Genomic DNA, 21,078 nt, shown 5'->3' with positions numbered 1-21,078 from the left:
AATTAAAAAAGGAAAGGGGGAGTTTGGTGTGTAAATAAGGATGGATGTGCTGGGGCTTTCTAAGAGCTGCACCCGCTGAGATCTGCTGAGGGTGACTTGTTCTGAAGATGGCCACGGTGTGAGGGTGACAGGATGGGGCTGGCCCAGAAGAATTAATTTGTATTAAAACTCGTTATCGTTGGTGAGATTTCTTTTGGTTAACGAGCAAAATGAATTAATGAGCCAGTCAGAATAAATTGACACAGAGGCAAGGAGGGGAGAGGGTGAGGCAGACCCTGGGAGATGGTGCCCAGAGGGACAGCTGGATTTGATGGGGACATAAGGAATAAAAGCAGGAGAAGAGGGGAGGGTAAACAAGCTCCTTCTCCGGCTGGCCTGGTGCTGGGAGAGTTCTGGCCCGGTGCTGTGACAGTTCTGGACTGGTGACACCGTGATGGCCCATCAGGACTGTGGTTGTGCCAGGGAATTTGCTGCCCACACACCATGTCAGTGCCATGGAGGCTGTCCAGCCTGGCTGTGGTTCATGCTTCTCCTCCTTTCCACATCCCCGGCCACCTTCCCCTCTCCCTGAGGAATTTCTGGGGTGGTTCATTGCTGCCAGACCCTCTGGGGAAGTGTGGGAGGAGTGGAGGGAGCCCTTCCACATTTCAGTAGATGTGTTCTCTGTCAGTGCCTATTTCAACTCAGTTTTTCAGGCCAAACAAATTTGGCTGAGAGAAGAATGGGACAGGGAAGCAGGAGGGATGGGAGAGAATGCCTGAAATGTTATCCTTTCTCCACAGCCCTTCAGAAATGCTTCAGGGAAAAGAATTCATTTGAACTGAAAATGATCAGGGTTGGGGGGGGGGGGGGGGGGGGGGAAGTAGAGCAGTTCTGGAGCAGCTGTCTGGAGCAGCTAGTGAGGCTGTTTAATTAACACTGCACTTGGCTACCAGCTACCTTGGAGCCAATTTCAGGACATTTTTGTTGCCTGGCAGGTGATATACAGCTGCTGGAGGAGTTCTCCCAGCAATAGGAGACCTTCCCCATGGCAGAGAGACGGCAGGGGGGTTATTCGGCAGCCATGAGTCATCTGTACCTGCATCTGGAAGGACTCTGTCCCCTCCCAGCCATAGCAAGACTTTTTATTCCTCCCTTCTTTGCATGCCAGCCTTGTTTTAATTAGCTGTATTTTTAATCTTTGTGAGCAGAGTGAAATCCCAAGCAAGGGAGTAGTTTTATCCTGCTGGAAAACTTAATTAATGCTCCATCAGAGAGTTTGATTTCCAAGCATGATGAAGGTTTGTGGATGGTGGTGACCCCATGGGTGTTATTTAGCAATGCTGCTGTTTCTCCTGGCTGTTTAAAACATTCTCCTCTTCTCCAGGACTGTGATTTTTACAGGAATCCTCCCTGGGATGTTTGGATGGAGGGTTCCTGTAAAAAAGGAGGAAGGACAGGCTCCTGTTGATCACTGACTTGTCACCTCTTCCAGGTTGGATCCCAGCTCCTGGAGAGCCATTCCCAGTGTCCCTGCAGCACTGACCTCTGTGCTGGAGTCACAGAGTGGAACAGCTGAGGGAATTATGTTTGCTTCATTCCCAGCAAGAGCCAAGGGCTGGAAAAATGGAAAAAAAATTTCCAAAACTGCTGAGAAATGTCACTGGGAGCTCCTGAATCCGACCCAGGCGCTGTGACCTGCCCAGGCTGCCTGGCTCTGGGTCCAGGGGCTCCCAGGGACCCTGGAGAGTTGTGCTGAGCCCTTTCCCTGGGTTTCCCCTGGAATCACCTCTGGATGAGCCCTGGGGAGGGCAGGCAGGGGCTGTATCTCCTGCCCATCAGCCCAGCTCTGGGCTCATCCCCTGCAGGAGCAGCAGATCCCTGGAGAACAGAGTGCAAGGACACCCTGTGCTGCAGGGAGGGAGCAGGAGCAGCTCCTTTGTCTCCATTACCTGCTCAAGCCCCAGGGCCGATCCAGGGAGGGTGGCAGGGACACAAAAAACACCACGGTAGCACAGCAAAAACGTTTATTTTGAATCCCAAATATTTATGATCAACACCTGGTAAATGGCCAGTGAAATACATTTGACGGTGTCATTAATCTGCTATAAAGCTTTTGTATTTTTAGAGTTGTTTGCACAGCGTTGACTCATCCCTGCCTGCCAGGAGGCTGCAGGAGGCTCCCCTGCCCTTTGTCTTCCCTGCCTTTTGCTCCTGCTGCTCAAATCCAACCGGGGCTGAGTGGGATCTCACAGCAGAACACCCAGGGGGACATTCCTGCTGTAATTCCTGCTGAATACAGGTGGGAATGTGGGAATTACCTGGTGGTGGGAATGCACCTGGGTGAGGCTGGGTGGGTTTTGTGTTCCGTGGCTGAATCCCAGAATGGTTTATCTTGGAAAGGACCTTAAAGCTCATCCAGTTCCACCCCCTGCCATGGGCAGGGACACCTTCCACCGTCCCAGCTTGCTGTCCAGCCTGTCCTTGGACACTTCCAGGGATGATCCCTGTGTCCATGTGGCCGCCAGCCCCATGCCAGGGGCCCTGCTGGGCACAGACCTGTCACTGCCAAGGAGCTGTGAAGTGCCTGGTCTTCCCTGAAGAATTAATTTGTATTAGAACTCATTATCATTGGTGAGGTTTCTTTTAGTTAACGAGAAAAATGAATTAATGAGCCAGTCAGAATAAATTGACACAGAGTCAGGGAGGGGAGAGGGTGAGGCAGACCCTGGGAGATGGTGCCCAGAGGGACAGCTGGATTTGATGGGGACATAAGGAATAAAAGCAGGAGATGGGGAGGGTAAACAAGCTCCTTCTCCTGCCAGGCATGGAGCCCTCCTGCTTGTGTCCAGGGGTGGCTGCATTTTTAGGGAATAACTCAGGTGGGAGCTCTGTTTTCCATGCATCCAACAGACCCTGCAGACGTGGCCACGGGCCCTCGGCAGCTTGTGCCTCCACGTGGGGCAAAGCAGAATCAGAAGCTGCTCCAGGGGACTTCAATCAAATATTCAAATCATTAATCTGGATCTTCCCTGTGGTGTGACTTAATGAGGGTCCTTGGCATTTTCTCCCTCTCATTGTGAACAGATTTATTTTTCACTAGATAGCCCAACATCCACATTTGGAAAAAACCAACCCAGCGCTGAGCTGCAAGTGAGGGACACAGGTGAGGGGTCCTGGCATGAGGAGCAGCCCCAGCTGGGTGTGGGACACTCCTGGTGACATCTCTGCATCAGTGAATTCCAGGGAATTGTGGAATTGTAGAATATCCTGAGTTGGAAGGGACCCACAGAATCATCGAGTGGTGCCAAAATCCAGGGGATGCATCAGTGCCACTGCAGATCCCCCATCCCAAACAGCCCCTCAGCACCTTCCCAACCTCCAGAGAGAAGCTGACCCCATGGAAAGAAAGGGCTAAAGCATTCTGTGACAGCACCATAATGCTGGGAGAGGATGGAGCACTCACCTGGTGTGAGCTGGAGTTATTCCAGGGGCTCAGCAGGGCTCCAGCAGAGACACGAGCTGCTCAAAACCCAAAGAGCCACAGAGATTTCAGCTCCTGTGGCTCTGTCAGGGTGTGCTAAAATTCCTAATTAAGCCCCCTCGTCTGGAGGATGAGGTGGCCCCAGCCATTAAAACCCAGCCATGGTTTGAAAACTTAATAGGGGAAATTTAATGGATGAAGTCAATTGAATTATTCATCCCCAGAAAGCTTGTACAAATATCAAATGCTTATTAGCATTCATGCAACCTGTATGATCTCACAGCTCTGACAGATTAAGGTTGGGGCTAATTGCACCCAGGATGGCGTCAGATTTGGTGCTTGGGATTTTTTAAAGCTTTTTTTCCCTCCCCAGCGCGACAAAGAGAATTTCAGATCGATGCCATCTGAGATTTACCCTTGAAGCACAGCCCCGATGATGGTTTCCTTCCTCAGCATGGTGGTTTTTAATCCCTGCTTGGTTCCTGCTCCTCCAGGGGTGCTGAGGTGGCACTGGGCCAGCCCAGATGGACACAGCCCCCATCCCTGTGAGCTGTGGCTTTGCTGGGATGGAGAGTGCTGGGGCAGAGTCTGGCTGATTAATGGACAGGACTGAATGGCCATTAAAAATGCAAAATAGAAATCGATCCAATTAAATAATCATGACTTGCATTTAGCCCGTGCTTTTCACTTCCGATCTTAAGCGAGCCTTGCAGACGGTCCGGGGGGAAATTGCTTAATGCTGCAGAGATTTAATCAACAAAATTAACACTGCTGATGTTAAATAGTTTCTCTGGTCATGGCCGGGTTTGGGGATGCAGCTGGGGGGGTTTTGCACCTGCAATCCAGGTGAGTGTCTCCAAAAGAGACATCAGGGAGCAATCCATGGTCACTCTCTGCTCTTGGGAAATTCAGTCTGAGCTTGATTCTCCCCATGCTGCCAGGGTGTTCGTGCAGGCCCATGGGGTTGGTTTGGGTCCTGATGAGCTTTGAGGGGTTTGGGAAGGGCTTTGGGAAGGGTGGCAGGCTGAGAGAGAACCAGGAGCAAATATCCCAACTTATTCTTGACACTGCCATGGCCTCAAGCCCTTCCAAGTTGTTCCACCCCTCTCCATCACCACCATCAGCCACCAACCCTGTGGCAAGAGGATTTTCCCCCTGAAGGGAATTCAGGCACAGGGCCAGAAGGAAATTCAGGCTTTTTCCAGCAAAGCTAAATAATCCCAGCAGTAAATGACACCCTGAGTGTCCCCTGATGCTGAGGGACGCCCCAGGGCATCCCCCACCCCTCCAGGCAGCACTCAGCCTGGAGCAGAGGGATTCACCTCCCCTCCTTAAACTGCAGCAAAAGCAGCTCGCCATCCTCCCCAAAGCACTGTTAATCATGGATTTCGTGGCTCTTTTCTGGAATTCCTCGCTATCCCACCGAGACAGAATCATTATTTACAATAATTCTAAATGACTCTTAATTACAGCGGCGCAGGTGCTCCTCGGAAGCAGCCGGATCAACATATGGAGGAGAGGTGAGGGATTCTCTGAGCTCAGGGGGAGGTGGGAGAAGCCTCCAGATCCAGCAGGGACGGTTCCCACCTGGGGGGCTGCAGCTCAGAGAGGCTAAGGAAGGAATTTTCAGGGAATGCCGAGCTCTGGGAGCGGGAGGGACAGCTGGGCTCCCCCCGCTGCGGCACAAAGGGAGGCCACGCTTCCAGTTTATACAGTTTAATAGATGTGAAACAAGATACATTTCCTTTGGAGTAATGGATGCATCGATAACAGAAGATAAATGTGAAGGCATAAATATGAGGCGGCACGGAAGGAACCAAACGGAAACGATTGCATGGGTTTGTTCCCCCCTGGGTGTCCACGGGCTCCTTCCTGCTCCAATTTCCCGTGGCCAAGCTGGGCCATGGACACAGGGCCTGCAGGAGGGGTGGGGAAGGAGGGTAAAAACAAAACAAAGCTGCAAAAAAACCCCCCCAAAATGGTGTTAAAAGGTGACCTGGATTCCTCTAGAGGCTTCTGGAAGGGCCTTGGGAAGGGAACGTGTCCAGGGATGGGGAGGGAGGGACAGGGAGTGCAAACTGCCCCCAGGGGTCGGAGTTGTTCTGTCACAAGGAGGACAAATCGTCACCTTAAATGCTCACAAAGAACATCACCTACGACAGCTCTTTACACCTTTACACACTGTATCAATAATTTACTTAGAACTGCAGTAAACAAAATACATTTCTTAAATAATTTACTATTTATTTGTTCAGTTTTTTTTAATCTCTCTGTAAATGTAGTTATTTTCCCTTTTTTTCATTAGTTTTTTTCTCTTTGTAACACAAGAAACTGTCTTTGTGCACGTTAGTTCAGATTATTGCGACGTTTAACCTGAATTTCAGTTAAAAAAAAAAGGGGGAAAAAAGCAACAGGACAGTTGGACAGACAAGAAGAATGAATAACTTATTATTGCACTGGCTACAATTCAGTAGTGATTTGGTTTTTTTGTCTGTAATTAGGACAACCTCTAAAGTACAAAAGAAAATGAGCGAGACGTCAGAAGCATCAGCTGTGAGAAGAAGCTGGTGGGGTGATGGTGGAGGGCAGGGAAGCGAGGAGAGAGGAGAAACATTTGGAAAATGAATGGCTGGAATAATTAATTCCACAGAAAACCCAAGGAAACACCACCCATGTAATGCAAAAAACAGCATCTCTGTTTCTCTATAAAAATATGTGCATTATGAAGAGAGAGTTTTTGTGGGTCTATTTTTTTTCCCAGGTTTTTTGTTTGTTGTTTGTTTCCTCATTTTGTAGCTCACAAATACAGAATTTTTATTTATAGAACTGCTGATATACAGACAATGTCCAGCTCCCAGGCACTCCAGCGTAACGTGACAGCTCAAAAAGGTGCCTCAGGAAAAGTTGAGCATCTTTAAAATAAAAATAAAATTAAAAAAAAAAACAAAACAAAAAACAAACCAAACAAAACAACAAAACCCCAAGAGAATCCCACCACCACCTCAGACCCGAATCAATGTGATCGAGGCCACAGAGAGGGGTGGGAGGAACAAAGCCACCCCTGCATCAATCCACCTTCCCCTTAGAAAAGAAACCCCAAAACCTCTCGCCAAATCCCCCAAAACCCCATCCCCAGTTTCATCCAGCCGCTTGTTTGGTTTCTTTTTCCTTTTTTCACGTGTGTGTGTGTGTGTGTTTGTGTGGTTTTTTTGCAAACTTCCACAGCTCCTCCCAACGAGTGCCCGCAGCGAGGGGATGGCCCCGGTGACGGCCACCCCTGACGGCTGGGTCCCCTCGCTTTGGAACCCCCACACTGGTGACAGCCCTTGAGACCCCCCCTGTCCCCCATCCCAGCAGCTATACTGGCTCATCCGTGCCTTCTTCTGTGGCAACAGTCACGGGGCCCAAGTCCTGCTTGCGCGGGGGGCTCTTGGCAGTGCCCAGCAGCTCTTTGCCCCCCTCTTTGCCGTTGTTGCCCCGCTGAGTCTTTAAGTGCTCCTGTTTCCTCTGCTCAGCGTCCGGCCGCGAGTCCAGGGAGGCCGGCGTGGGCTGCCCGCTGTCCCGCAGCTCCGAGAGGCTGCTCAAGGAGCCGCCGCCGTCCAGCTGCTCGAAGGAGAAGTTGGGGATGCTGAGGTGCTCCCCCCCTCGGCTCTCCGGGAGCTCCAGGGATTCTCGGTAGGCCGGGAACTCGCAGGACGGGGTTCTCCTCCGCAGCAGGGTGTTCTCGGAGGGTTTGGTGCGCGGGGCCGCCGCTCCCTCGTCCTCCATGGGAGGATCTATAGAAATGCAGGGCGGGCTCATCTTCTTCTTCCTCCGGGCTCCGTGGATGTAGTCGGCCTCCGGCTGGATGTGGCCAGGGGGCCGCTGCTTGTCCTCGGCGGGCTCGGGGGCGCCGCCGGAGGGGCAGATCTCGATGGAATGCCGCCGCTGCTCGTCGGCCCAGCTGGGCTTGCTGAGGAAGCCCTTGGTGTCGGTGCTGTAGAACTTCTTCAAGTCCTTCTCCCTGCGGGAGAGGCTGCTTGTGCTGCAGTTCTTGAGGGGCACGGGGGACGGGGCCGGGGACGTGAAGGGCGAGGTGGAGCGGCTGCCGGGGTCCGAGTGCTCCTCCGCCCAGTCTTTGGCCGAGCTGTTGATGTGCCGAACCTCCTCGTCAGCCAGGTCTGAGGGCTCGGCCTGGCAGCCCTCGGGGCCGGGGGGGCTGCTGGGGCTGGGTGGCCGGCTGGGAACGCCGTGCTGGCCACACGTGTGCTTCCGTGCCAGGGGGCCCAGGGCCCGCTGTGGGGAGGATGGGGGAGAGCGTGGAGGGGTGGCTGGGAGCGGGGAATGGAGAGGGCTGGCGGTGAGGGTGCTCTGGGGCTGCTTTGCTGATGGTTGGGGCTCTCCAGGCTCTGCTTGCTGGCTGTCTTTGTGCTCTGGAGTCTGTCCGTCTACTGAGTCTGTCCGAACGGCCTCCTGGAAGGGGAGAGAAGTGGGGTGAGAGCCTGGGGATGTGCTGGGCAGCAGCACCTCCAGTGATGGACACAGAATTATAGAACCACGCTGTGTTGGAAGGGGTCTTAAAGCTCATCTCCTTCCACACCCTGCCACGGGCACCTTCCACCAGTCTAGGCTGCTCCAAGCCCCATCTGAGCTGGCCTTGGACACTCACAGGGATGGGGAGCCCATGGCACGAGGCAAAGGGGTTTGTGAGTCTAACACAGCCCACCCCATCCCTCCCTCATTGTGCCAGTCCTGTCAGACCCTCCTGTACAACAGGATAAACTTTAGCTGGCAGGAACCTTCATGTTCAGGGCTGGCATCTGCTGGGCCTTGGTCTTGTTCCAGCCCCAAATCATGAGCCAGCACACCCCATCATGGTGGAGGGCTCTCCCAAATGGAGATTGGGCACCTACTCCCCACAGTTTAGCTCTTATTTCCTGGAACAGCACAGCCATGAAGATGTAAGCAGGGAAAAAAGGGCCTTCCCACATTTGCTGGGAATATATTAAAATTTACGGCGCGTTTTGTTCTGAAACAGGAATTCCACTTTAGCTCCAAGCGCAGAAACACGAGAGAGGGCTGGGGAAGAAGGGAAGGAACCGGGTGACAAGACAGGAGTTACCTCTGTGTGCTGGTGGCCCCTCACCTGTCTGCAGAGCAGCTTGCTGAGAGCAGGGGAGCGGGGGCTGCCAGGGGGGACCAGCCCCTTCCAGCGGTGCCGCCCGTCCTCCGCGGGCACCCTCAGCGAGGAGCTGCCCCCCACGGGCTGCGAGCGCGTGGAGCTGATGGACCCTAGGGCAGGAGAGAGGAGCAGTCACTGCTGGGCACCGGGGCTCTCAGGGCTTGGGGCAGAAGCTTCAAGAGGGGAGCGAACACAGGAGGGAGAAGGGAAAACCTGTTGGGCCTGGGTGGAATGCCAAATCTTGGCATAAACCTTGGATTAAAAACCTTGTCCCTTGTGCTGTCTGCTGCTTTGAAGCTCAGCAGGGATGGCAGGGAGCTCACAGATGTTGGGGTGTCTGTGTAGGGCTCTGATCCTTGTGGGTCCCTTCTAACTCAAGATATTCTACAAATTCTGCAGGCCCAGGGCAGTTCTCCCACCCAGCCCAGCCCAGCCAGCACCAGGGGCTGTCCCCAAGGCTCAGCTCAGCTCAGCTCAGCTCAGCTCAGCTCAGCATGGTCCCACCAGGAGCTGCTCCAAGTGCTCTGACAGCCTGAGCCATGGACAGGCTGGAATCTCTCTCTTCCCAAAGCCTCCCAGGCTGGGTTTGAAGGCCATCCCTCCTCCCCAGCCCATCCGTGGTGCTGCTTTACTGCACTTGGGAGTTGTTTGAAAGATCTTCTCTGGTTTCTGGCTGCAGGATTTATTGTCCTCATTAGTTTGAAACCCAGCGTCTGTTCCTGCAGCGCTGCCCAGCTCCGTGTTACAAACACCCTTATCCATCACTCCAAGAGATCTCACCCGGGGGTCAGGGAACTTGAACCCCTGACAAAAGCCATCCAGACACATCACAGTTGCATTTCACAGACAGATTTGTTGGTGGGGACAAAGAAAAGTGAGTGTTTAATAATTTTTCTTCTGGAGCTTTTCTCGAGAACACACAGAAGGAATTCCCGCCCCCACCCTGCTTCTCCCCAGGTTTTTTTTGGGCTCTCTTACACCCAGAGTTTCAGACTGAGCCTGCGCTGTTCATGTGCTATTCCAGGCTTTATAAAGTGCTTTTTATGGTGCAGAAAAACTCTGGCATAAAGTCTGTCACAAACATGGTCATAAAATCCAGACCCAATGCTCTACTCCCTGTCCTCAGCTGGAATTTCCTCCTGTTGGACACTTTCCATTGAGCTCTCATATAGGAAACCCAAACCCCCTCCAAACTGGATGCTCAGGAGCACTGAGGATTTCTGGAGCTGGATGCTTTTTCTCTTGCTTTTCTAGGAAATCAGCAAACTGCATCTAAAACCAAAATATCCTGAGATCTGCTCATCCCACAGGATTTTCACTGTGTGGTCAGTGGAGAAGATCAGACATCCTGAAGCCCATGGAAACACTCATGGGAGTCTCCATGGGCTCAGTTTTATTTGGATATAATTTCTGGATCTGTGACTTGAAGGAGAGTTTGGGCAGCTCAGGAGCAGCACAGCTCAGGGTGCTGCTGGTTTTACCACCAGGTAAAAAGTCATATCCATCATATCCATCCCTCCAGTGGTCTTGGAGAGAAATTTAGGAATTTAGAAAACATCAGAGAATCCTTGGTGGGCTCTACCCACCCCTGCCAACGCCCCAGCAGTTTTATATGGATATAAATCCTCCTTTACAGCCTCTCCAGGGATGAAAAGCAGCCCCAGGAGGCTGCCTCTGAAACTCAACCTCTGTTTTCTTTCCCTCACCAGGAATTTGCAGGTGAAATAATAATAAACACTGAGCAGAGAACATGACCTGGCTCCCAGAGAGTCTGAACAAACACAGAGTTCCTTCTTCCAAGGAAATCAGGGTGTGCAAACCCACTGGGCAGTTCTGGCATTTCAAACCATGCTGGATCAAAGGGAACCTGGCTGGGAAGAGTTCTAGGGAGCCCCTCCAGGAGCACGTGTGCTTTTAGGGAGGCAGAATTGTGTTTCAGATCAATTTCCTGTTGTATTTTTACTTTTAACCTAATAATGAATCCCTCATATCCCACAATACAAACTTTTCTATCTAATTATAGAATACTACCCAAACCCATAAAAATAAATTTTAAAAAACCCAACCTCCACCCTAAAACCTCTATTTTACTTTACATAGATCACTATATTTTAAAACCTTAAGCTCTAAATTTACCACTACATAATATTATACACTTCTAATCCAACTACACACTCATAATCTCAATTCTATAATTTACTTTTAAAAACTTCCTCTACAACTTCAAATTAAATACAATACTCTCTTAAAAATCAAAATCAACATAAAAAATCTAAAATTCTCAGCATCCAAAATTCCAACAATTTTCCCTTCAAAGCAGCTCAAGAGAAGAGACAGAAATGCATTTTCAGGGAAATGTGCTGGGATGCAGAGGATGAATGCCCCCTCAAAGGCTCTGTGATTCCTGGATTTTGGGGTCTCTCCATGACATTCATTACAAGGCTGGACCAAGGCTGGACTCTCAGGAAGAACCAGAGAGTGGTTTCTGATCTTTCTGCTGCCAAAGAATCTCCTGCAGCTCTGAGCTCCAGGTGTGCTGCTGAAAGGCACTGCCCTGAGGCTGCAGCCTGCCTGAAACATGAGGAATTGTGCTGGAAGCAATCCCAACTCTGGCTTTTATTCCTGGGGATGTTATTGATCAGAGGGAATGCACAGCTCCCTTCCCTCAGCTAAAAACCTCTACCTGTGCCTGGGAGCTTTGTTCCTCCCCAGACACCTGAGGTTGCCTCTGGGGAGGTGATGGAAAGGTGGGATTTTGCAGGATGTGGGGAATGTGGAATTTTGCAGGATGTGGGGAAGGAAGCACTGTGGTGCTGTGGAACCACTCGGGAGCCAGCCCTGCTCAGGCCACGCTTGCTCCCCACTGAACCCCCTGTGGGTGTAACCATGGAGTTGTAAAGATTGGAAAAGGCCATGGATCCCAAGCATTAATCCTGCACTGCCAAGGCCAGTGCTAAATCAAGTCCCCAGGTGCCAGATCCACAGGGTTTGTGAACACTCCCAGGGATGATGGCCCCACCACTGCCCTGGGAACCTGTTCTGATGCTTGAACACCTTCCAGTGAAGAAATTTTCCCTGATATCCAATCCAAACCTCTCCTGGCACAACCTGAGGCTGTTTCCTCTCATCCTGACCGTGTTCCCTGAGAGCAGAGCCCAACCCTGCCCCATCCTATCAGGGATTTGTGGAGAATGAGAAGTTTCCCCCTGAGCTTCTCCAGGCCGAGCCCCCCAAGCTGCATCCCCTTCCCTGGCCATACTCCAACCCTTCCACATCCTTCTCATGGTGAGGAACCCAAACCTTTTCCCCAGAGCAGAGGAATCTGTGAGGGTGGCAGGTACCTCTTTGGGCTTTGCAGGGGTAGGTTTCCATCTCCACCTCGTGCAGGGGCAGGGGGGCCGTGGCGGGGGCCACGGGCCGGAACATGTAGCTGTCGTTGGGCAGGGAATGCATCCGGGACACCGAGATCTTCCTCACTGTCAGCAGGTTCTGGGAGTCCTGGGCCCTCAGCGAGCCCACACTGCCCTGCAGAGCAACAGGAGAGAGAGGGGGCATCACCCCTGTGGCAGCAGCAGCTCCCTGGCCACAGAGAGAGGCACAGATTTCCCAGGCATGGTCCTGGGAGAAGTCTGTGAGGAGATAAGGATGATTGTGTTTTATAAAAAATCCTTTCATTAGGATTTTTCTCCTGAGAAGCTGAGGCCTCAGAAATGATATGTAAACAATAATTATCTGCTGCTGTGGAATGCAACAGGTGCATCTGTGATTGGTCTCATGTGGTTGTTTTTAATTAATGGCCAATCACAGTCAGGTGGCTTGGACTCTCTGGTCAGCCACAAGATTTTATTATCATTCCTTTCTATTCCTTTCAAGCCTTCTGATGAAATCCTTCTTCTATTCTTTTAGTATAGTTTTAGTATATAATTTTCTTTTAATATAATATATATAATCAAATAATAAATCAGCCTTCTAAAACATGGAGTCAAGATTCTCATCTCTTCCCTTGTCCTGGCTGGACACATTCCCCTCCCAGTTTCCCCTTTTATCTCAAACACAGTGAATCCCTCTGGTTCTCCCTTCACATCAGCCTCCCAGTGACTGATTGAAAACATTTTCCCAGCTGCATGTCTTAAATTAAATGTATTTTGCTTTGCTCTCCCAGCAAACCCTGTCCCTGAGATCCCTCAGGTTTGGAGCTCACCAAGGATCTGGTTAAATCTGGTTTTTAACTTGTGTTTCTGGCTTGGAAGTATCTTCCCTCAGCTCCCCGAAGGTGCACACCCCAAGATGAATTACTCCATGCTTTTACCCTGTGGAGCTTGGCTGGGAAGAAGGGACCAGCAGGTATTTACAGATTGTTGGCATCCAGCCGTGCCAGCTGTGGCTGTGCCCAGGAGCCACCAGGGCTCTCAGCTGATGGATGAAAGCCTCAGCAGCCAGTGCCAGCTGGTCCTTGGCCATCCCAGCTCATCAGCCCCACCTGGGCTGGGGGACAGCCAGGGGCTCCTGCTCACCCTGAGCCACAAGGAGAACAAAAGGTCTCAGCACCTGAACAGGAGGATCTTGGAATTTGGCTCCTAAAGCTCAGCTTGGCCGTGGCTGGAACAAATGAACAGAAAGCCCTTCTTGACATCAGCCACTTCAATTTTTTAAAGGTTCAGCTGTTGAGAGCTGACTGAATTAGGGACGTGGGCAAATTTCAAATGAAATAAAGGCTTGAAATATGAATCATGGATGGGAAATTTGTTGGAGAGCTGCTCTGGACTGTGAGGATGGTTTGGAGGCATCACTGCTGCTTCTCCTCTTGCTGGGAAACACCTGCTGCACTCCAGAGCCTGATCCCATGCCCTGGAAATTGGGATGGGACCTGGGCATGGGGGTGAGTGGGAGCAGAGGGGGTTGAAGCCATTCTGGTTTGTTGGGAATTTCCCTGGAGCATTCCCTGAATCCCCAGCTCTGGGGATTGCTGGAAGCCTGAGGTGTTGATCCCTCCCTGCCTCAGTTTCCTCAGCATCACAAACAAATTCTTGCAATAACAACAATAAAATCAAACCTGACACTGTTTTCTCCACGAACTCTGCCTGCAGCTCTGGGTTTAACACTTGAAGTCACACCAAATGCACATTTTAAAGGCTAAAAAGAGGATTTCACTCCTATGCCACACAGGGCTGATTGCTGTGGGATTTCCCAGCTGGCAAGGTTGTGGTTGTGAAGGGACAGGTTGGGGACAGCTCTGACACAGTCCCAGAGCACAGCACCACGATGGGTGGGACATCAGCCACCCCAGTCTGGTGGCCTGGGCTTTTGTGGGGTGGTGGCAGGACATGGTGGAAGGATGAAAGGGACACTTCACCCCCTCATCACCCCCAGGGTTAAAGGGAGGCTCTGATGTGCTTGGGAAGTGTTGGAGGATGAGGAAAGCCCAAGGAGAATGAACAGTTTGCACTCCCAGCCTGTGTGAAGGGAGGTGCCCTCTCCTCCCTCAATTAGAAAAGCAACCTGTGCAGTTCCCTGCAGGAATGTTTGTCAGGAGCAACATTCAAACAGCCAATTCCCCAGCCCTGTGGAACCAAATCTTTCTCCTCGCCCTGATGGAGCCTGATGGATTTCACAAAAATCTAATTTAGTGTAATTTAATCTCAAAGCCCCCACTGATTTCGCGGTAGATTTATTTGTGATCGTGGTGACAAAGCAGTTCCATGTTCACTCTTAATCACAGGCTGCTGACATGGGGTGAGACAATTATCTCACACCCTCCCTCCCCCTGCACTTCTGATTCTTTTCCTGGAAGACTGGCAGGGATCAGAGAGCAGGCAGTGTCCCAAAAATCAACCCAGGAACCTCCAAAAATCAACCCAGGGACCTCCAAAAAATCAACACAGGGACCTCCAAAAATCCACCCAGGATCTCCAAAAATCAACACAGGGACCTCCAAAAATCCACCCAGGATCTCCAAAAATCAACCCAGGAACCTCCAAAAACCCAGGGACCTGCAGCTCCTTGCTGAGGGGCTCTGATAATTCCCAAGTTCTCCATGTCCTAAGCAGAGCCATGGGGAGCTGCAGCACTGAATTGCTGGAGGATCCTCTGGAAATCCCAAAGTGGGATTAAACAGAACCTGTGAAGGGAATTTATCCCATCCCATGCTGCAGGTGCCAGGGCTCCCAGTGCCAGCACTCCCAGGATTTCTGGGATTGCTTGTTGTTTTTGCTGCCCTGAAAAATGACAAGGACTGGCTGGGACAGCAGGACAGGGACTTTTATGGCTCTGAACTTAAAATCCACAACCTGAGAACGAGGTGGAGAGATGGTCTTTGAGCTCTCCTCTGGAATAATGGCCAGGATAGCTTTTCAACCTTGAGGAGCTCTCGGGGCTGCCTCAGGACATGGGGTGGTGGTGACATCCCTGGGGTAGGGGCTGGGACAGCTCCTTGTCTCCCTCTCTGGCTCTGTGTGGGATCTGCTGGTCAGGCTGGTGGGATCCATCCCCTCCCCAGCCCAGCTCTCACCAGGCCTTGGTGCTTCTCCTTGGGGTGCTCCAGGTTCCCGTGCAGCGCCCGGCTCTCCCCGGCCACGGCCCCGCTCCTGCTCCCGCCGGTTCCTCTGGACATCTCCAGCTCGATCTCGGCGTCCATCTCAGCGTCCTCCTTGGCCTCCTTGTTGCTCTCCTCCAGGTGCTTCATCAGCACTGCCACCACCACGTTGACCAGCACGAACTGGGCGATGAGGACGAAGGTGACGAAGTAGACGGGGGAGATGACGGGCAGGTAGCTGAGGCAGTGCTTGTCCTCCCGCGTGCACTCCCGCAGCGTGTCCTGCACCAGGGGACAGGCAGACATTACAGAGCTTTCCAGGGGCAGAAAGGGATTTATTGAAAATATGGATATTGATCTAGTACCCATATCCAACTGTGAGGGATAAAAACCCTCTAACAGTTTAAAGTTAGAAAGTTTATTGTGATGCTGGGCAGCGTGCGGGATAGCTCCCCAATACACACTGTGATTTACAGGTGATTGCAGAGCCCTTTTATCTATGCAAGTATTGAATACCCAAAATACAAATCCATATTCAGAACTTTGGTAGATCCCATTCCCAGTATGGATATTGATCTAGTACTGGTATCCAAAAACTCTCTAACGATTTAAAGTTAGAAAGTGTTTGTTTATTGTGGGATAGCTCCCAAATACACACCACAATTTACAGCTGATTACAGAGTCCTTTTATCTATGTAAGTATTGAATACCCAAAATACAAATCCATATTCATAACTTTGGTACATCTCATTCCTCGCTTTGTATAGTAATTACTTCAAAAGCTATTAAGCATGGTAATTAGTTCAAAAGCTATTAAGCATGCACAGTTTGCCCCTTGAACTGGGTTGGTGGTCCCTTTCATGGGGAGGGGTCCCAAAATGAGGAAATAAATGAAGTCTTCTCGTTCAGACCTTTCTATCTTTTCAATGCAAATATGACAAATGAACCCTTGGTAGAACTCCCATTCCCCATCTTCAGTTGGTTTCAGAATAGAGGAGGCTACAATTGTCTTATGTTCCTAAAAGCTATTTATCAGTTTCTATATTCTTCATTTTAAACCCAGCTAACCAAACATTGTGTTGACAAGCAGTCAATTATTAAACTACTAATTCTTAACTTCATCAAGGCCTATCTATTTATTTTAATTAACTCCGATAAAGCTTATCTCTAACTAAAATCTTAGCTCCTCTAAAATCTCTAAATTCCTTAAAGTTTATGTCTCAAAACACCAAAAGAACACAAAGTGGGTACAACCGAAACAGCTAAAAGGAAATATGGGGGTCATGGATTACCAGCACCTACAATAGAGGGGGATGGAATGCCCAGAAGTTTTGGATTTCTCATCTCCTGGAGTGTTCCAGGCCAGGTTGGACAGAGCATGGAGCTCTGGGGTAGTGGAAGATGTCCCTGCCCATGGCAGGGGTGGCACTGGATGAGCTTTAAGGTCCCTTCCAGCCCAAAGCATTCCATGATCCTGTGATTCTATGGCACAGCACCCGAGCACAGCATGGTTACTCCTCCCAGTCAAAAACCTGGCATCATTTTCCTTCAATATTACATCCAGGAACAAAGCTTCAGGCTGGGTGAGACTTAGGACAAATCTTGAAAACACACCTGGTTTTTCTATTAGGAAATCCCGTTTCTATATTTTAAGAGGAAACGTTTTTGTTGGCACCCAAGAGTTGCCCAAATCCATTTGAAAACTGTACCCACAGCCCTCCAGAGAGGAGGAATCCCCCAGAGACTGCACACACCTTCATGATGCCGTTCCAGTTGTCCCCCGTGGACACCCTGAAGAGGGTGAGGAAGGCCATGCCGAAGTTGGTGAAGGTGGCGTGGCGGCTCAGGCCCTCACAGGGATTCTCCTCACTGCAATCTGTGGGGCAGGGAAGGAGCAGCACATCAGCCAAGCCATGCTGGAGAACCCACAGCAGCCCCCAGAGCCACGTCCCATGGATTTATGGCACCAGGGGGTGGTGACATCCTGCTCAGGAGGAACAGGAGGGACAGGGAAAGGTGTTTTCACCTCGAGAACCCTGGCACAGGACAGCAGGAGATGTGGAAATGGTGGTGGTGGAATTCTCATCCCTGGAAACATTCAAGGCCACGTTGGACAGGGTTTGGAGCAAGCTGGGGTAGTGGAAGGCATCCCTGCCCATGGCAAGGGGTGGCACTGGATGGGCTTTAAAGTCCTTTTCAACCAAAACCATTCCTTCTGATTTCTGTGATTTTCTTTGCTCCTGTTCTACAGCCTCCTTTGTCTGTTTTCCTGTTGATTGCGCCCTTGCCTTGATGATTTTTTACATCCACCACGAGGGATATTTTCACTGAGATAAAGTGGAGCAATTTGACATTTTCCCCCTGAGAATTAATAGCCTAATGAATGCAAATTGAACATATGAAATATTCGTCTTCCCATAAAACACAGCCTCGTTAAATATCCATTAGGACAGGCAGCAATGGCTCTTGGTTGGGCATTTCGGTCTTAGGTAATTATTCTGAGGTAAATTGGAAGGAAAAACAAAAAAGTTCCAAGAAAAACCCACAAATGACCAGTCCTGAGGGAGAAAGGGCTGATGGTTCTTGTGGCTGGCATGGGCTGATCAGGAAAAAGGAAGGAATATTCCCATTAAATTGGGCTGGGAAGCAGAGTCCTGCCCCAGTGGGGTCCCCTGGGCTGGCATTGCCCAGGTGTGGGTGGAAACACCAGAAGAACCATTTTTCACCCCTGTGACTGAACAAATACACCCATAACTCCAGGGGTGGAATATAAACCCTCACTGTCTCATTCAGGGTGGGTGCAGAACTCAGTCCTTCCCCAGAATTTGTGAGAGACTGAAAAATAATTTGGTTTTGGTTGAAAGAATTATTCTGCTCTCAGGCACTTGTAATCTGAGCAGAGGGCTGGGCTCATAAAGGGGATTAATGACGGCCATAAACTCTGCTCAGGAAGGGCCTTCTGGTGCTCCTGGAGCTCTAATTGGGATGGAAATGTTGAGGATGCAGACACAGCTCCCTCCAACAGCATTTTCCAGGCTGGGCAAGGCTGGGGTTTGCTCTGATTTTAGTGATGGGCACATTCTTGAGCAGCTGCTGTCTCCTCACACTGGAGGATTAATTAATGCTGGACAAGCAGGAAGCACTGGATGCCTCCTGGTTGATGGAGAGAGGGGAAGGTGGTGCTGAGAGCAGGGGACAGAGGAGCCCTGGGAGCTGCAGGAGCAGTGGCAGCCAAGTGCACAGAACTGATGGGCTGTGGGGAAGCTGTGAGCAGGGACATGTTTATGGTGGCATCTCTCCAGCAGGAATCTGACCCCCATCCAGCTCTGCAGGCTCGTGTTCTGTCTCCAGTAGCAAACTTGAACAAATCCATGCTGGGGCAATGATATTTAAAAAGTAAAGAGTTCCTCTCCAGCCAAGGCTGGCGTTGGCCAGAGCCCTGAATGTGTGTGTGTGAGTGTCAGAAAGGTTCTGTGTTACATCCTCGTGTGTCAGCTGTGACCCTGAGATCAAGAGAAAACTTCATCTTCCAGAACATGAGTGTGAAGCTAAGGAAGGTCCAGGAATGAGAGGGAGAGGGAGAAAAGGAAGCAGGCAGATAGCAAATAAACACCAACCGGATGGAGCCAGCGGCCTGGGGCCCATTACTCACCCAGCTTGCCAAACAATTCCACTCCCAGGGCAGCATAGATAAAAAACAGGAGCATAAAAAGTAGGCCAAGGTTCCCTACCTACACAAGGAGAAAGCAGAACAAGGGTCAGGCAAGTCGAGGTCATGAATGAAATCACTCCATCACATTTTCAACACAAGCACAGCAGGGATGGGGGGCCAGAGGGAAATCAGATTTCCCCTGGGACCAGCAGCCTGGTCCCTCTCTGAGTTCTGCTTCAGGGGGCCCAGGGAGGCCTTTGTGTGGGGAAAGGAGCAGAAATGCCCTTGGGGGAAGCAGCAGCTTCTCCATCACCCTGCTCTCTGGAATTTGGCCACTTCAGGGCAGTTTGTGGGGCAGGGCTGCTTTGGGACCTGGGCTTTGGGTTGGGTTTGGGGCCTTTCCCTTTCCCTTTCCCCTTTCCCTTTCCCTTTCCCTTTCCCTTTCCCTTTCCCTTTCCCTTTCCCTTTCCCTTTTCCTTCCTGGGACTCTGAGACAGCAGCAAGCCAGGAGAGGAGCTGTTCCCAAAGGTTTCACAGGCATGGAGGGCTTGCAGTGCTCCAGGGAGATGAGAACCCCCTGAGCCTTTTCCTTTGCAGGCCCTTCTCAACCAGAGCTTCCCAGATTTCAGCTTTCTGTGTCCCACAGGAAGATCCTGATCCCAAACACCAGCACTGGCAGCTCCAGGTGCTGCTGGAGGTGTTCCAAGCCCCCAGGGTGGCTGAAGGGGGTGACAAGTGACATGAGAACACCACAAAAGTTCTTCACACCACCAGCATCACAGCTCTCCGTGCTGGATCTCATCCCAGCACAGAATCCAAGCCTCAAAAACGTCCCCTGGAGCAGATTTTTGGTGATTCAGGCAGAGAACACGAAGGGCAGAGTGACCTGACCTGCTGCCACCTGCTCCCATTTATCTCTGCTGCCACTTTAATCTCTCTGTTTGCAGCTCCTAACTGAGACAAAGTGAGTTCTCTACACCACCAGCAGGATTTTGTCCCTAAAAACAAGGAGCTGGGAGGTGATCCAGGCAGTCAGGCCCAGGGATTCCTGATCTCTGAGGTGCATTTTGGTGAACTCTGACTTTGGGAGAGTTTTCTTCTCTGAGGTGGCACAGCCACAGATCTTTTGGTTATTTGTACTGTGCTTAATTTAATCAGAAAGTTTATCAGTGTGATATCTGTCATTATGAAATTAACACAGCTCTTGCTGATGAAAGAGGGGATTTTTTATATTAAAGAAATGGGAATAGTCCAATCACCCAGTGCAGGCTGTAATTGCTATAAAGCCTAAACTGGCTCTGCAATTTCCCTAACATTATTACAATCCTCCAGGGAATAATAAAGATAAAACAGGGATGTGGATGGCTGGGCTGGGTTATTTCATCTGCCTCTGCTGCCTTCTGGAACAGCTTTTGCTGCTCCTGTCTGCTGGACCACTGATGCTTTGGGAGCCATTAGAAACGAGCAGGCACAAGCACAAGCACACCCCACACACACTGCTGGGGAGGCAAATGAGCAAATAATTACAGGGAATTAAAATAAAAGGGATAAACAAACTTTCGAGGTTGAGGCAACAGAAGAGGCTGTTGGGTTTTGCTCTAAGCCGCCTGAGTGTTTTTGCTGCCTGAAAAGTCAGCCTGGAAACTTATGGCATTGATGAAATCCCAAAGAATTTGGGGTAATGTGGGAGTTATTACCAGGTTATGTGCAAAAGGTGTTATCTGGATTTCCACAAAGGGGAGGGGGAAGAGGGAATGGGGAAGGGAAAGAAGGAGATGGAGAAGGAGAAGGAGAAGGAGAAGGAGAAGGAGAAGGAGAAGGAGAAGGAGAAGGAGAAGGAGAAGGAGAAGGAGAAGGAGAAGGAGAAGGAGAAGGAGAAGGAGAAGGAGAAGGAGAAGGAGAAGGAGAAGGAGAAGGAGAAGGAGAAGGAGAAGGAGAGGAGAAGGAGAAGGAGAAGGAGAAGGAGAAGGAGAAAGAGAAAGAAGAGGGAAAGGGAAAGGGAAAGGGAAAGGGAAAGGGAAAGGGAAAGGGAAAGGGAAAGGAAAAGGAAAAGGAAAAGGAAAAGAAAAAGAAAAAGGAAAAGGAAAAGGAAAAGGAAAAGGAAAAGGAAAAGGAAAAGGAAAAGGAAAAAGGAAAAGGAAAAGGAAAAGGAAAAGGAAAAGGAAAAGGAAAAGGAAAAGGAAAAGGAAAAGGAAAAGGAAAAGGAAAAGGAAAAAGGAGAAGGAGCCCCTGTGGGGGCAGTTCCAAGCTGTTGAAGACAGAGGAGTCTC

At 50.5% G+C, this 21,078-nt stretch overlaps 1 protein-coding gene across 1 annotated transcript in view; it reads right to left on the bottom strand.

The window, feature by feature from the left end:
• Positions 1-5,163: 5,163 nt before the first annotated feature.
• Positions 5,164-21,078, bottom strand: part of CACNA1H (calcium voltage-gated channel subunit alpha1 H) — a 108,720-nt gene continuing 92,805 nt past the window's right edge. Inside the window, exons 28-33 of the mRNA XM_058035191.1 lie at positions 18,809-18,887; positions 16,911-17,032; positions 15,133-15,438; positions 11,966-12,149; positions 8,589-8,734; positions 5,164-7,915 (exon numbers count right to left, since the gene is read on the bottom strand). Of these exons, the coding sequence (XP_057891174.1) occupies positions 6,821-7,915; positions 8,589-8,734; positions 11,966-12,149; positions 15,133-15,438; positions 16,911-17,032; positions 18,809-18,887 (1,932 nt within the window). The 3' untranslated portion in view covers positions 5,164-6,820. The remainder of the gene's footprint in view (positions 7,916-8,588; positions 8,735-11,965; positions 12,150-15,132; positions 15,439-16,910; positions 17,033-18,808; positions 18,888-21,078) is intronic.

The sequence above is a fragment of the Melospiza georgiana genome, chromosome 16, assembly GCF_028018845.1.
Source record: "Melospiza georgiana isolate bMelGeo1 chromosome 16, bMelGeo1.pri, whole genome shotgun sequence".
Taxonomy (NCBI): Eukaryota; Metazoa; Chordata; class Aves; order Passeriformes; family Passerellidae; genus Melospiza; species Melospiza georgiana.
This window is presented reverse-complemented; position numbering and strand designations above follow the sequence as displayed.